This window comes from Pan paniscus, chromosome 13, assembly GCF_029289425.2.
Source record: "Pan paniscus chromosome 13, NHGRI_mPanPan1-v2.0_pri, whole genome shotgun sequence".
Taxonomy (NCBI): domain Eukaryota; kingdom Metazoa; phylum Chordata; class Mammalia; order Primates; family Hominidae; genus Pan; species Pan paniscus.
In genome coordinates, this window is record NC_073262.2 from 64,302,222 (window position 1) to 64,317,520 (window position 15,299).

The window sequence follows — 15,299 nt, forward strand, 5'->3', positions numbered from 1 at the left end:
TTAGGCTTGGTTAGTTAGAAACAGAGAAGCCTTTAAACTAGGCCTCATTTTCCTTATTCCTGAGGCAATAAATTTCTGAGTAGTCTAGCCAATGTCCTGTGATTTGCAGGGTTTTCCACTCGGCTGATGGGAACATTAGTATTCCTGGCACTGCTTGAGTCCTGAGGATTATGATAATTCCTTTGCTTCCTTTGCTCTGTACAAGTGATTTCTTCAATGCCCCATCTCCACCCCATTCAAGTAGTTTCTTCATACACCAGTGTTAAGCATTATGGAGCTGAAGACTGGAGAGATCCTTTGCATCTCTCTCTCTCTGTGCATCTCTCTTCTCTTTGGTATCTGCTTTGCTAAACCTGGGCCTGTCTGGACTCCCAGCTTCATCTCTTCAACTCAAGAAGAGCATCAAAGTCTGCCTGGATTTCCTTTTCTTGTACTACAGGTGTAGCAGCTGGGGCACTCAGAGAGCTCAATTTGTATTTTGCATTCAGGGATTACGGTTCTGCATTCCTTTATGTCAAATGTCCAAAAACCATTGTTTCATATATTTTGTCCAAGTGTTATGTATTAATAGTTTCATGCAGTAGGGCAAATTGGGTCACTGTCACTCCATAATGACTGGAAGTGGAAGTGGAGCTTATATTTTTCTAGGAAGAAACAGTAAATAAAAAAAATGAGTAATGCAAATTCAGATTTGGGTTGTTTAGAGAGTGTTCAGGGAACACCTCTCTGAGGACTGAATTTCAGCTTGAGACCTGAGTGGTGAGAAGGAGCAAGCCATTGAAAGATCTGGAGGCATAGGAATCTGGCGTAGGGTAAAAATCTGGCATGCGTTAATTGCTTTATTTCCCAGAGTATCTAGCACTTTGCTTGTCACAATGTAGCTTGTATACCGGCAGTAATGGCATTACCATGGATCTTTTGTGAAGTACAGGATCTCAGATCCCATTTCAGAGCTACTAAACTGGAATCTACATTTAACAAGAATCCCAAGTGGCTCATATGCACACAGCACCAGTTTTGTTTATTTTTTTGGGAGAATAAATTGAGAAAGGTTTAGTGTTTTATCTTTGCACAGAGTTATCACACTAAATAAGTATTTGAGGAGTATAAAAAGAATAACTATGTGTTGAAAATAAAAAGCTTCCAGAATGAAAAACAAGTAATAAGTATTTATTGAGAATAAAAAGCTTCCAGATCAAGTATGATGTGTACTACCAATCCTTTATTAGAAAATTACATTTAATAGAAACTTAATCAGTTTTGTAAGATTAGCCCATTTGCTAGATAATGTAGTTCTTCAAACTCCAAACCCATCAGTTGTCAAGTCTTTGAAATATGTTTTATAAATATTCCATAACTATCAACATGTCCGTACTATAGAAATTTTATCATAGGATAATGGTTAATGAAGGGTGATTGGCTTTGGAATCAGAATTGTTTGCTGGTCATTTTGACCTGGGGGGCAAGACACTTAAGTTCTTTGAGTTTCAGTTTTCCTATAAAAATGTAATCAGCATGTTTCTGGACCTTTCCAGTCTGTGGCAATAAAATGAAGTGACACTTTCCTTTAATGCCTCTATTAGGCAGGATTCTTCTGATTGTAAGAGACGGATATCCAGTTTAAATTAGCTTAGGAAAAAGGATTATTGGCTTTGGTGATCAAACCACAGGAAGTGCTGGATTGTGTCTAGATCTCAGCAATAATTATCATTTGTCCCTCATTACATTTCTCCTCAGTTATTTTCTGTGATTTAGATTCATTGTCCCCCAGGGATTTTTCTTCTGGTGAGAGACATGGTCTCCACTTGCTCTAAAACTTTAAATTTCCTCCATCAGAGAGGTTTGGAGACTAGGTATGTCTCCTACCAAGTTGAAGAATCCAGGGAAAGAGCACTGATACTGATTGGTACACATGGGATCAGATGCCCATCCCTGAACCAATAAAGTCTGACTGAATGAAAGGTTAGGTGTGACATTTTCTAGAAGGAAAGGACTGATCTTCATGATTGGCAAAACAATACATTTTCAGTATGAGATCCAAAATATTACTACAAATTTTCATCCCATAGATAGGGTAGTTACATTTTTTTCTACTGGTTTCCTTCACTGAGTTAATGTGTGAGACTACCAAAAGAATTTTAGTATCTTCCATTATTCTGTCTTATTGGTTCTTTATGCACCCTTCCAGTTGTCCACACTCTCAATCATTGTTATTCCAGAGATACAGTGATGATTAAAGACAGTCTCATAATTGTCCAAGCTGTTTCCTCATATTAATTTGTTCACATGTGGTATCACATGTCAGGGCAAGCTCAATTCCCACCAAAGAGAATCTATAGGAATCCTGGACCCAGAGTCCTAAATCCTCAACTATTATTTCAGAGAAACTCCTTTTCATGCCCACTCCAAAGCCTGCCCCATGATGGCTAACAGAATTCTTTCAGAGGAATTCTCATCCACACCCACAGGTATGGTTGAATCTCCATTACTCAGACAAGAAAATGGAAATATTGAACATTATACTTCTAAAACTCTGTGTTATTTATTCATAAATAACACTATGTGGCTAATATGAATGGATATGTAGGACATCTTTCTCTTGTTCTAGGACATCTTTCTCTTGTTCTAGCAGGGCACAGTCAGGCTAAAGATGAATTCAGTTTACATTGTTTAAACATTACACATCTGAATTTTCAACACCAATATTCATATTTATCGTGACTTCACAGATTTCTTCATGAAGATTCTCTCAAAATATGTCTTATTCTTAAGAACAGCAACTGATGGAAACCCCCCTGTGCTAGTTTTATAAAATGAAGAAGGCCAAATTAAGTTTTTCTTCACCAGCCATATCAATGAAGTCAGTAATAATATCTTGTTTGGGTAATCAAAATAGATACCATATGGGTAGTCTTTAAAGTGTTCTATTTTTGTGGTATGGGTAAGTTGTGGTGGTTATGTATTGTAGTAGCAATTTATCAGATGAGACTCTTGACTGTGCCTGTGATTTATCATCTGTTATAGTTCCATAGAGTTAAGGTGGCATTCATTCATTTATTCATTTAACTGATTTTTTCAGGCTTTCATTCACTTATTGAAAAATTTTGTTGAATTCCTATTATGCATTCAGCAGCATGATGGACCCTGGGAAAACAGGGAACAAGACAGATTTAGTCTATACTATCATAGAACATAGACGGTAGTGGAATCTTTTGAATGAAGCCCCAAATCACTATCTGTTTTTCCTCTTGGTGGAAAAACACACCTAAAAATTCTTCCATGCTTTCATGAAGAGAGCTGCATTGTTGTTATCCCTGATGTCCTGACCTGACTCTAGGAATTATACTTAGTTTACCATAATGGTTCATTCATTCATTCAGCTGAATGGCATTCTTTGCTTCCTGTCTCCAGCAGATCTATGTTTACCAGACCACAGGAATTAACATTTCATGGTGAGAGAACTGATACCATGATACAGTTTAAAAATATTTGTGTCCTTCTTATGTAATCAGGCATTTTAATAAAGGAAATAACTCCTATTTATTGCTGATTACACCACTAAACTCTTTTCCCAGTGGATGTTCTAGTGGAAAAAAAATGATTTGCTGCTAAAAATGATTTGCTGTTTATTTTGTACATGTTCTTGAAGTATTTTGAGACATTATTGTTATGCTGTTGTAATTTGACTTGAATGAGTCCAATAGTAATTGTTATATTAACTTGCTATTCACAGGGAAGTAAAAAGAAACACAAATAGGATATGGTGAAACAACCTGAGAAAACAAGATAATCTACATATTTTCATTTTACTTGTGTAGATTGCAAAGTAAACAATAACTAATTTCTTTTTCTGAGCCCATTTCTCCCTCTACCTCCTGCCCTAATTCTTTGTTCCTCTTTTTCAATCTTCTGGAGTACAATTGTTGATACTCCAATTTCTCTCATCCTATTGTTTCTTAAATTGTCCTCTCTCACTCTGTTGAACTGCTCTTGTGAAAGTCCACAACAACTTTTTTGTTTCTACATATAAGTTCTCAGTACTCATCTGTCTCAGGCAATGGAAATGCCATCCTTCAACTTTCTCAGACCAAAAACCTTGGCATCATCCTTGATTTCTGTTTTTCTCCTGTATCCTACATTGCATCCTTCAGCAAATACGGTTGGCTGTACCTGCAGAAACACATCCACAATTCTACCATTTCTCACCTGCTTCAGGTCTTTACCATGTCTTGCTTTTTACTGGTTTCTCTACTTCCTCCCTTACTCAGCTCTGTCTATTCTTACTTGTTCTCCTTGTCTGGAAAACTGATTCAACCATATAGCTTCATTGCCCACTACTTCACTTCCCTCAGATCTTTACTCAGATGTCACCGCAGCAAGTTTTTCTCTGGCTACCTTAATTAACATCGGAAGTAGGGACCCTCCTTTTTCTCCTTTCTTACCTTGTATTTCTTCATTGCACTTATCATCATCTCACATGTTATATGTTTTGCTCATATGCCTATTTATTCTTTGACTGCCTCCTTTCCCTTCCTCCAACTAGTATTTTTGAATGTTTTATTTCCCTACTATATCCCCAGTTCCCAGGACAGTGAGTATGAAGTATCTGGCACATAAAAAGTGCTTAAATAATAATTTTTTGAATAAAAATAAATTTTATTTTAATGAGGATAATTTTTTTCATTGAGTCAGTAATAGTCTGAATAGGTTTGCTTTCTATAGACCTGGTTTACTGGGGGAGAATATCATGCTTTTAGATTCAACTGTAATTTTAAAATAAAAACGACATATTAAAACAATAAAGTATTAATCTTACAATCACTCTTTCTTGCTTTGTGTGATTTTAATTGACTTAGATTAAATAGCACATTTCAGTTTTAGATCTTCCTTTTTATTAATGTGAGAATTGTTTTGGAATGCCATAGCACAGACTGAGCTCTTGATCTTACAAATTCTTCTATAGACACCAGAGTCAAGTGGAGCAGTGACATATTGGGGTATGATAACTGCTCACTTGTTAACTCAGCTGTTCCTCATTTTTTCTATATTATTCTGTGTCTCTTTTGCTGAATTATATTTTTTGAGGGCTAGTATCCCTATCTTTGTGATTACCCCTGCTTTAGGCCTTAAAAGTATTGAATTTCTTGAGAAAGCTCTGTTGTTCTCTCTTAATATCTTTAAAGTGGAAAGGAAATATTACCAAGAGAAGTCCCTTTTGACAATTTAAGTGAATGGGAACCTTAATGCTAAGAAGTAGGCTATTAGATTAGCATGTAGGAGAATCCTGACTGAGATTGTGGCAAGCAGTGCCATCAGACAGATGCCAAAGGACAAAGGCTTCTTCCAAACCCACTTTTTGTCACATTTTGTTTTCCTGGAGCTAACACTGCCAGTGAGTCCCAATAGCTCTTCAACAGGAGTCAAAATTGTACATGAACATAGAAATCATGAATAGCTCCTCATAATATGTGGATGACATTTGTGTCAGTAAAGAAGTATTTTAGTACATATATAGCCCTATTGAGTCTTGCTCTAAAGGATATGGCAGTTTTCTAGGAAAATTGAAATAGACAATAGTACATTAACATAGATTTATACAAATAAAAATCATAAGAATAGGTTGTAAGAATACTTATAAAGGGTTTGGACGTTTGATTTATTGGAAAAAATATTTTTAGACTCACAAACTGTGACCCAAGAATGGTTGAAACCAAAATTTGGGATAATTAGTGCATCAATACAAAGTCAGAAATCCTTTTAATGTTGGTGTTTCCTCAGAAATCCATCATTGTGTTATTCTAACTCTATATAACCTCTTAAAGAAACACCATCCATACTTAGAATTTCTCCTGGTCCCAAATCCGTATTTCCAACTCTTTTCTGACAATCTGCATTTGGACATTCTAGCCTTCTCAATCTCAATTAAACAATGATAATAGCCACAATTTGTTGAGGGATTACCATTTTGCTAGGCAGTATTCTAAATGCTTTATTTGCATTAGTTGATTTAACCATCAGAACAATTCTAGGTTGGTTCTTTTATTATCTTAGTTTTATAGGTAAAGAAACGGTCTTCAGGAGTCACTTAATATCCTTGTGACTTGCCCAAGGTCACATGGATATTAAGTGACATTTCTGAGTGCAAAGCATATGTTCTTAACCACTGTGATTACTTTTAAAATATAATTCTTCAGGTGTTCTCTCAAATTGCTTCTTTTACTGTTTTTTTAATTTGTGTGTATTGTTTAACAGCACCACTATCCATCAAGCCAAAAACCTAGACATATTTCTCTTCCTCATTCACTGCATCTGAATAGTCAGCAATTCACATCTACTTTTCGTCCTATATCTCTTGGGACCATTTCCTTTTATCCATCCTCACTACAGCTTCATAGCTCAGGCTTTTGTCCTCTTTTATTAGCTTACTAACTAGTCTCCCTGTCACCTACCTTGCCCCAACATTTTTCATGTTATAGCTTAAGTGACCTTTCTAACTGTTTAAGATCTTTAAAGAACTTCCCTATCACCTATAAAATAAAGCCAATCTCCTGAGTATGGCAAATACGGAATTTTGTAATCTGGTCCTTACCCTCATGTTCATCCTTCATTCCTGCCACATCCTTTGATATATCCAGTGTTTCAGTTATAGACAACTTTTTATAGTTCTTGAGCAAGCTATTCTTCCTTTCTGGAATACTTCTATTCTTCCCTATAATCCATTTTATACATTTATTACAGTAGTTATCTTATGAACTATTAAATAAATGTTTGTCTTTTTCCACTTCCAAGTACTATCTTTTACACTAAGTCAGAATTTATTGGAATTTTGTGAATTGTCTTCTCTGAAGGAGAGACAGTGGCAGACTTGGAGAAAGCAATGTTATGTCTTATTTGGCCAAAGAAAGACTAAAACCACCTGGCTCAGGAGATTACCACCGTAGGATTTCTCACCCTGACACAGTAGTTATCAGCCCAATTATTTTCTGTTAAGAAATGGGATCCCATGTATCTTCCTCAGTGTTTTCTGAATGAGCTGGAAGAAGCCTAAATATGAGGCAGCATTTACATGAATCATTGTTGATAGAAATCCTTTATTTCTGGCTTGACAAGTTTCATTCTTTTAAAAATGTCTGGCCATATTACCAACACTGAGTTTGGATCTGGTGCTCTTATTCTTCTTTGTGGTAATTAGAATTGGAGAAAACATTTCACTGGCAACCTTTACAAGTTAGAGATCAGTTATAGCATGATGCAAAAAGTAAGTGCGTTGGAGGCAGATAGCCTGGGTTGGGATTTCTGCTGCTTATAGCTGTGTGAAGTTCAGCAAGTTATTTAACTTCACTCAGCTTCAGTTTCTTCATATATAAATGGAGGTAAAATGCACACTTCTCAGGGTTGATATGAGTGGTAAATTAAATAATTATATAAAAGATTTGGCACATACCTGACATGTAATAAACACTAAGTAAATGGTAGGATTCATTTTTAAACAGCGGATGGCACATTGTCCTAATAATCCTAATATAGTGTTACATGTTTCCTTCTAAATAATTGTAAATATTTAAGCCAAGTGTGTGTGTTTTTCTTTTGAGGAAGAGTTGTAGTTAGAGTAATGGAAAATATGTATATCAAATTTGGAATAGGTGATGCATAGGCACTTCCATCAGAATATCTTGTGAAAAATACAGAATCCTTATCCTCACCCCAATTTACTAGGTTAGGATCTTTGGATATGGGACCTAGGAATAAAAAATTTTCAGAAGCATCTAAGGTTATTCTAAAACACCTCAGGTTATTCTGATAAACTTTTCTGTATGTTTTAAAGTTTATCTCAGATATGATGTCCATTGGGAAGTCTTCTCTAATATCCCCTATAAAATAAAACCAATCTCCTGAGTATGGCAAATACGGAATTTTGTAATCTGGTCCTTGCCCTCATGTTCATCCTTCTTTCCTGCCACATCCTTTGATATATCCAGTGTTTCAGTTACAGACAACTTTTTATAGTTCTTGAACATGCTATTCTTCCTTTCTGGAATACTTTTATTCTTCCCTATAATCCATTTTATATCTTTATACCTCCACCCTAGTCTGGAACAGGTGCCCCTTCTATTTCTGTCACATACCTGTCATATTTAAGGTATATGTCTGGGACATGTCTGATTGTTTGTTTCCCTTCCAGACTATCAGATCCCTGGGGCAGGGACTTTGCCTTTCTAGTGCCTTGCATAGTATTGAGCCCGTAGGAGGTATTCAGTAAATATATATCAAATGAATAAACAAGTTTTTGTGCATCTTCCTGGATGTATGAGATTATGTTTCTGAAAAGTATCATTTAATTCAAACACATATGGAAAATCAATTTTCTCAGAGAAATAAAAGCAAATTTCAGTTATTTTGTTTTTTTACTATTTTATTAATATTGAATTAAGATAATATTTTTAAAATCTTAATTAAGTTTCCCCATACATTTATTTAAGTGCCTTGTATTTCTTCATTTAGTCATTGGTTTTTCATATTTCAGGATGGATAATGCAGCAGACAATCTGGCTTTAAGTTTCAGAAGCCTTAATCTAGTTGGACACAGTTTCCAAATAATAGCATTGTGAGAAAAGATGAAGAGCCAGGCTGTCCATATCAAAAGATTCTCCAGAATGGAGGAAAGGAAGAATTGGAAGTAGTAAGAACTTCATGTGTCAATGTGTAACCTTAAGAAAGGGCTGTGTGCTTTTTCCACTAACTGAGCCCTGGTTTGGGTTTTGGAAGAGAGAAAATAACAGGTAATTCAGTTAGGTTTGCAGAATTTGAAAGAAAAGACAACTTGTGTCCCATTCCCGATTAGAGGGTTTGAATGTTTCTCTCATTCCTGATGCAGGCTGGGAGAAGTAGGATAGACATATTCGTATAGTAATAAAGGATCAAATCTAAGAGGTTATTTGGGTATCATATTTTTCTAATAAGGACTTTCATTTCCTATATGCAACATAATTCCATTGCTTTAAATGTGATGGAAATAATGAATATAAAATAATATCATTCCCCACTCCCAGAATTGTTAAAAGAAGTCTATAATGAAACATGCTGAAATGTTAACAGTGACCATCTCTGGTTGGTGGGATTATGAATGACTGTCATTTTCATCTTTATACTGCTCTGAATTTTGAAAAGTTTCCATAATGAAAGGGCTTTTTCACTTGGGTTTGCCATTACTCATCCTTTAGTTTATGTTTCATCTCCCTGATTTACAAACTCATTAGTTGGGATTATGTCCCTATTTGATACTCCTTTAATATTTTGGACAGCTCATTGTCTTATCACCACAGTACATTGAAATAATCACCTGTTTCCTATTCTAGAGAGTCGGGGATCCTATTTTATTTATCTTTGTACTATCACATAGTACAAAATCTGTGCTTAATCTTTGTTAAATTGACTAATTAAAAAAAGGTCTACATAAGATTATTTTATGCTTTGCCCAAATTACAGCTTCAGATAAGATTTTTTCTCTGTTAGGAAAAAAAGCCCTTTACATAAATAATATGTAAACACATGTGAATTGTGGAAGAACCTGAAAATTACGGCAAAATGAAAAAAAATCAGATTCTTAGGTAATATAAGACCATGTAAAATGCATCTGAACACTCTTTGTTCACTAATAGTTTGGTTGCTTATGATGAAGCTGAGAAATTGCTATAGGTACATTTTGATTTTTTCTTATATTTTTCCCATATGACATTTGCCATCTTTCTTTGACAGACAGAGTGCAAACTCAATAATAAACACAAAGATTTTTCTTGTTTGTTGTCATTTGAGAATGTATACTAAAATTTACACATAGAACACTGTGAATAATGATTATTTTAGCATAATTTTTCATAACTTGGGATACAAAAGGACACGTTAAGGATTAGATACAAGATTAACTCTGTACGTGTGATATTGATTTTTTTCAAGTTAGGGATAGAAATGATATATTCAGGATCATTTAATAAAGGCAGTGATAATTAGGCTTAACGGCTGATAATTGGAGAAGTAATAAGTTGAGGCATGCATATATTTCTTGTTTATATAACAAGCAAAGGAAAATTAGGTCTTTCCATAAAAACAAGTCCCCTAAGGATTTTAAATCTCTGGGGTAAGGGTGAGAAAAATGCTATTAAAAGTTAGTCATTTTGTCTTCTGGTCTACCTCTGATTTTTGCAGAATTTTTTAAAATTTAAATAGCACTTTGCTGAATGATGTTATCTTTGTTCTCTTCTAAATTATCTCTTTGAGTCCAGGGGCTATGTCTTATTATCTGTTTCTGTATAGTTGCTAGCACATGGTAGGTACTCAAATTTTTATTGAATTGAGTTAAATTAAATTAAGGTGCTGCCCTCTAGAACTCAGTCTAGAGAGTAGGCCTTCTATGAGTTTCCCTGTAGGAGGCAATTGGGACAAAAAGTGAAAATCAGGTCTTTGTTCCAATCTTCAGAAGTGGAAAAAGCAGTCATGAACTAAGAGAAGTGGGACTAAGAGAGTTTTTTAAATGTGGACATTAACCCAGTGTTGGAATGGGCGCCCTAATTACTTATTTTATATATTCCTTTTCATAGTTGATGACTGGAGTCACTATGGGGTTGGAGTCCAAGAACATCTGTAAAAACGTAGTGTCATTTGACACCTTTAAATTTTAGTATTATACAAAGAAGTTCCTTATGATATGCCAGGTTTTAGAATGGGCATTCTTACCCTTTTTCTTAATGGTTAAGTGCCACCATTTTTAAGCTGTCAAGAAAGCATTTTTGGTATTTCTTGGGTTGGTCAAATTCAACAAAATACTTTTGTACTGACCCTTGAACAACAGAGGTTTGAGCTGCATGGATCCACTTATATGTAGATTTTCTTCTACCTCTGCCACCCCTGAGACAGCAAGACCAATCTTCCTCTTCCTTCTCTTCCTCAGCCTATTCAAAGTGAAGACGATGAGGATGAGGACTTTATGATGATCCACTTTCACTTAATGAACAGTAAGTATATTTTCTCTTCTTTATGATTTGCTTAACACTTCCTTTTTTCAAGCTTACTTTATTGTAAGTATATAAAACATATAACATATAAAATATCTGTTAATTGACTATTTCTGTTATTATTAAGGCTTCCGGTCAACAGTATTGTAGTTAAGTTTGGGGGTAGTCAAAAGTTATACACAGATTTTCAACTGCTCAGAGACTTGGTCCCTCTAACCCCTCCATTACTAGTAGTTTTAATACAAACTTTAGTCAACTGTATTTGGCAAGGGTCAACTGTATTTGACAAATCTTCATAATAATGCTTTAAGTTGTTGAGAACATTTGTATAGGTCTCAAGGGATAAGAGATACAAAGGAATGAAACATAAATAAATGACGTAAATATATGCATTTTCGTATGTGAAAAATAGTAATTTTTTGAAATATTATTCTTGAACTGGTAATATTACCACTAACATAGTATTACTGTTCAGACTATATTTCTGAACTCAATGCAACCTAAAATTTAGTTATTTTATGTTAAAAAGGGCCAAAGCAAAGAACTTTGAGATCTAAGCCAGAAACTCAATACCACCAGGACTGAAAGTGTTTTCTTGAAATATCAGTGTTGGCAATACCTTTAGAATCCAGTGTTTTCTTCCAATACAATCAATACTAGATGATCTTTTCTCTAAGATAAACATTATATTAATGTGCATATCTTAACACCAGGGGCTTAAAATAGCAAAAGGAGGTAGGAACTGAAAGTACATTGAATCCACGCTGATTTGCTTACTTAAGGGATTAGTAAAATTTGAGGTCAGCAAGAGTCCGAAGATACAGGAGAGATCAAGGAAGGAAGCACACCATGGTGGCTGTATTCCTTTCCTACTGGTCACAACATGGGCAGCTGGACAGGAAGGTGGCTCTTCTGTTTAGTACTTTCTGTTATTCCTCTGTCTATACAGTTGGCTTGTGGCCGATCCCTACTTTTATTTCATTCTTCAGAGAGGAAACTTCCACTTTAATATTGCTGTGCATGACAGGAAGTAGCATAGTACTTCACACATAGTAGGACTGACTGAGTGAAAATCAGACTATTGTCTCATTCCAGTAGGGTGTCTGGAACATTTAGTTCCTTGGATAAATTCAGTCTTGCAATACTTTAATGTGATGATTGAAATCATTGCTGTCAAATTGTACTAATAGAATCTCATTGGATTTCTAAATAGGAGCAGGCTAAACAGGAACCTATTTTTATAATCTCAGATCCAAGGAAACTTTACTGTAGTGGAAAGAGCTCCAGACTGGCAGAAATATAAAATTTACCTGGGAGTATTTTTCAAAAAGTATATCCTCACCTACTTCTTCTCCTCACCCCCACCAAGGACATTTCAGAATCTCCAAGGCAGATAATATGTAGTTGAGAAAAAGTTGTTCATGCAATTTGTATTTCCTGTTCCCATCTGTTTCTCTTCACTTTCTGAGTTTGAAAATCAATGGAGAAGTTGAGCTGTAAAATTCTATGATTTTGTTAGTAAATTCCACTACCTACTGATGGTTTTCTTCCTAGGAGTTATTAGTTTTATACCTATCTTCTTCATTGGGACTTATTTAGTATGTGGATGTATTCTGTCAGGTCATTGGCATTAATTTTCATATATTCTATTAGATAGGTAGCAGATTAAATGAGGATCATTTTCTCCACTTTGTTGTGCTAGGCTAGTATTTGACATCTTGGATCAGAGAACTTTAGATACATAGGCTTTCTTGATCTTTAGAAGTAGACTGTCTGCTGTTGCAACCCAGGCTGAGTCCTATTATATTGGCAGAAATAGTAGCTCTGTCATATCGTAAGCACTCAAGCAATGGTTGTTCCAGCAAAGTACCTTTGTAGTTTAATAATATACATTTTAAGAAAATACTGATAAAAAGTAATTTTAAATACAATTTTACTTTTATTTTGGCTTTTGGAATTAAGGGCCAGACTTTTTCTTAGTTATATTTAAATTAACTTTGAAGAAATGTCAGTGGAACAACATAGGCTTCTCAATGGGATAGAAACAATCTTTCTAAAGTGAAGTTATTATTTTTATTATAACAAATTGTTTGTGATTGTTGATTATGGTCATTTGAATGGGAAGGTAGCTTTTATTCATCAGTCTGTGGTAGAAAATCAAATTGACCCCAATATCAGTAAATTCCCAGTCAGATATCTTGTTATTTAAACCCTTGGTATCAACTCAGTATGCTATGCAGAAAGTAGCCACTTAACTATATTAATCATTAGGGTTTTAAAATAAATGTTTTCTTATAAAAATAATAGAAGCTTGTTGTAAAGAATTGTATTGAGAAGGAAAGCAGATAAAAGTTATCGATAATTCTACCTGCAATGAGCATTATGGAAAATTTTGGTGTATTGCTTAAAATAATTTAATATTAATTCCTGCTTATTAAAGGTTTTAGAATCTGGTAAAATTATTCTTATTTAAGACAAACTATGTTAATAATTTTTAGTCACCCTCTTTTAATCCCTGAAAGTTCTTTATTACTCTTCATTTGTAACCTCCATACACTTAGTCTGGAGTTCAGTGATATATGGGCTTCATTACTTAAAACACTCTAGATCTATAATCAGTTTTAGGAAATATGTGTAGTCACTTGATGATCCTCACCAACTACTTCTTCCTACAAAAGAGCATGTCTTTTCTTCTGTGGATTATTTAAATAATCCCCTACCCCTATTTTGTTGAGACTTTTAGGCAAAGGGATATATGCTTGGGCTATTCTTGTCAGATTCATTGTCTTTTCAAAGTGCTTTAGTATCCTGATCATTCCTACTATCAAAATACTTTCTTTCTCTGTCATTTTTGTTGGGAAATCATAGAAAAACATATACTTTATTTTTAATAATGTGTGACTTACCTAAGTTTTTCACTTTTAAAATACTGCAAATATCTGTCCAATCCTTACTGAGTCAACAGTGACTTAAATGCTTGATTTTGTTGTCGTTGGTGGTGAATAGTTCAGCCTTACTAAGACATGCTAATATTAAAGTCATCTTATCTGTTTTAAAAGCCCCCAGGTACTCAGAGCGGAACACCTAGTAAACCTTATTTACATCATCTTGCTTGAATTATGTCTCCTATAGGGTTCTGAGAATGAAGCGAGTTACCTCAAAGTGTCAAAATCAGACTGATTTGGTTGGAGGCCAACTTGGACTAGTCTATATGAAAAGTGAGCATCTTAGGTGAGATTTTTAATGCCCATTAGACTTGTAGCATTGCTTGCTGTATTTTATACTAGTAGCCAGGTGTGGGCAGTGATACAGGGCTTGGGGGATCTCTCTTACCGGCCCAGGGATCCAAGGCATTCAGTGCAAAACCTGGCCAGCAGCCCGAGTGAGTAGGAGCCATGTGACTCTGGTGAGTTGGAGTGTGCAATTGCCTCCTGCTTCAGAGCTACCTGATCCGAATACTAAGCAGAGCGAGTGCCGGGCTGAGTGTAAGACACTGAAGACACTGCAGAGCAAGGTGCTTATTCCAGAGGCGTTACAAAACATGGAGATTAAAGACCAGGGAGCCCAAATGGAGCCGCTGCTGCCTACGGTAAGAGACAACCTGCTATCACATAGATTAACCGCGTTTGCTGCAAAACCTGTTAGGCAAGCGGTCTGCTAGCTAGGTGCAGCGAGTGTACTTTTGGGGTGGTGGATAGCTCCTACGACATATGGACAGGGGTCTCCTCCCATCTTGGGAGACTGAAATGCATAAAGCAAAGCACACGATTCTCCCCCCCCCCCCCCCCCAATATGGATGCACTACGGTGATGAAATGTCTCATGTTTGCTGCTGTTTGAAGAAATGGCTAGGTTTTAGCAGCAGGGGCAGTTACGTGTCTCTCTGCCTGCCTGTTACTGCTTATCTCTCTGATTCTCAGGCTGTGTGCTGGTTTAAGCCCTTGCAAAGAAGCCCCCTTTTATCATGTTTAATCCCTATCGAATTTCCTCCCCCTGCCTCATCCCCAGGCAGTGAGGTGAGGGAATCTGCTGCTGTTGCAGCTCTAGAGATTTAGTCTCTACAGAAACCAGGGGAAAGAACAGAAGGATCGTGTGTGTGTCTGTGTGTGTGTGTGTGTGTGTGTGTGTGTTCTGTCTCTTTCTCAAAGGCAAATGTGTCATGGTTTTTGTACAAAGAAGGTATGCATTTTTGGGGGACAGGCACACAATTCAGATGTGAATATTAGAAAGGTTTCTGAACTGTCATTTGGTAATAGCCCATCTGTTTACCTCTGGGTTCTTAAGCTGTTTC

General features: G+C 35.7%; 1 protein-coding gene across 6 annotated transcripts in view; it reads left to right on the top strand.

Annotated features, from left to right (window-relative positions):
• SLC4A10 (solute carrier family 4 member 10) overlaps positions 1 to 15,299 on the top strand; it is a 477,442-nt gene that overhangs the window by 102,325 nt on the left and 359,818 nt on the right. For 2 of the 6 annotated variants that reach the window (XM_024927814.3, XM_008974413.4), the window contains exon 1: positions 14,392 to 14,598. Coding sequence is in view for 1 of the 6 variants with exons in the window: in XM_055108674.1 (XP_054964649.1) it covers positions 14,551 to 14,598 (48 nt within the window). In the remaining 5 variants the exon portion in view is untranslated. Of the gene's footprint in view, positions 1 to 8,524; positions 8,781 to 10,945; positions 11,010 to 14,141; positions 14,599 to 15,299 lie in introns of those variants that run through there. The other 4 variants (XM_055108674.1, XM_014343995.5, XM_008974414.5 and 1 more) reach the window with 4 other exon arrangements.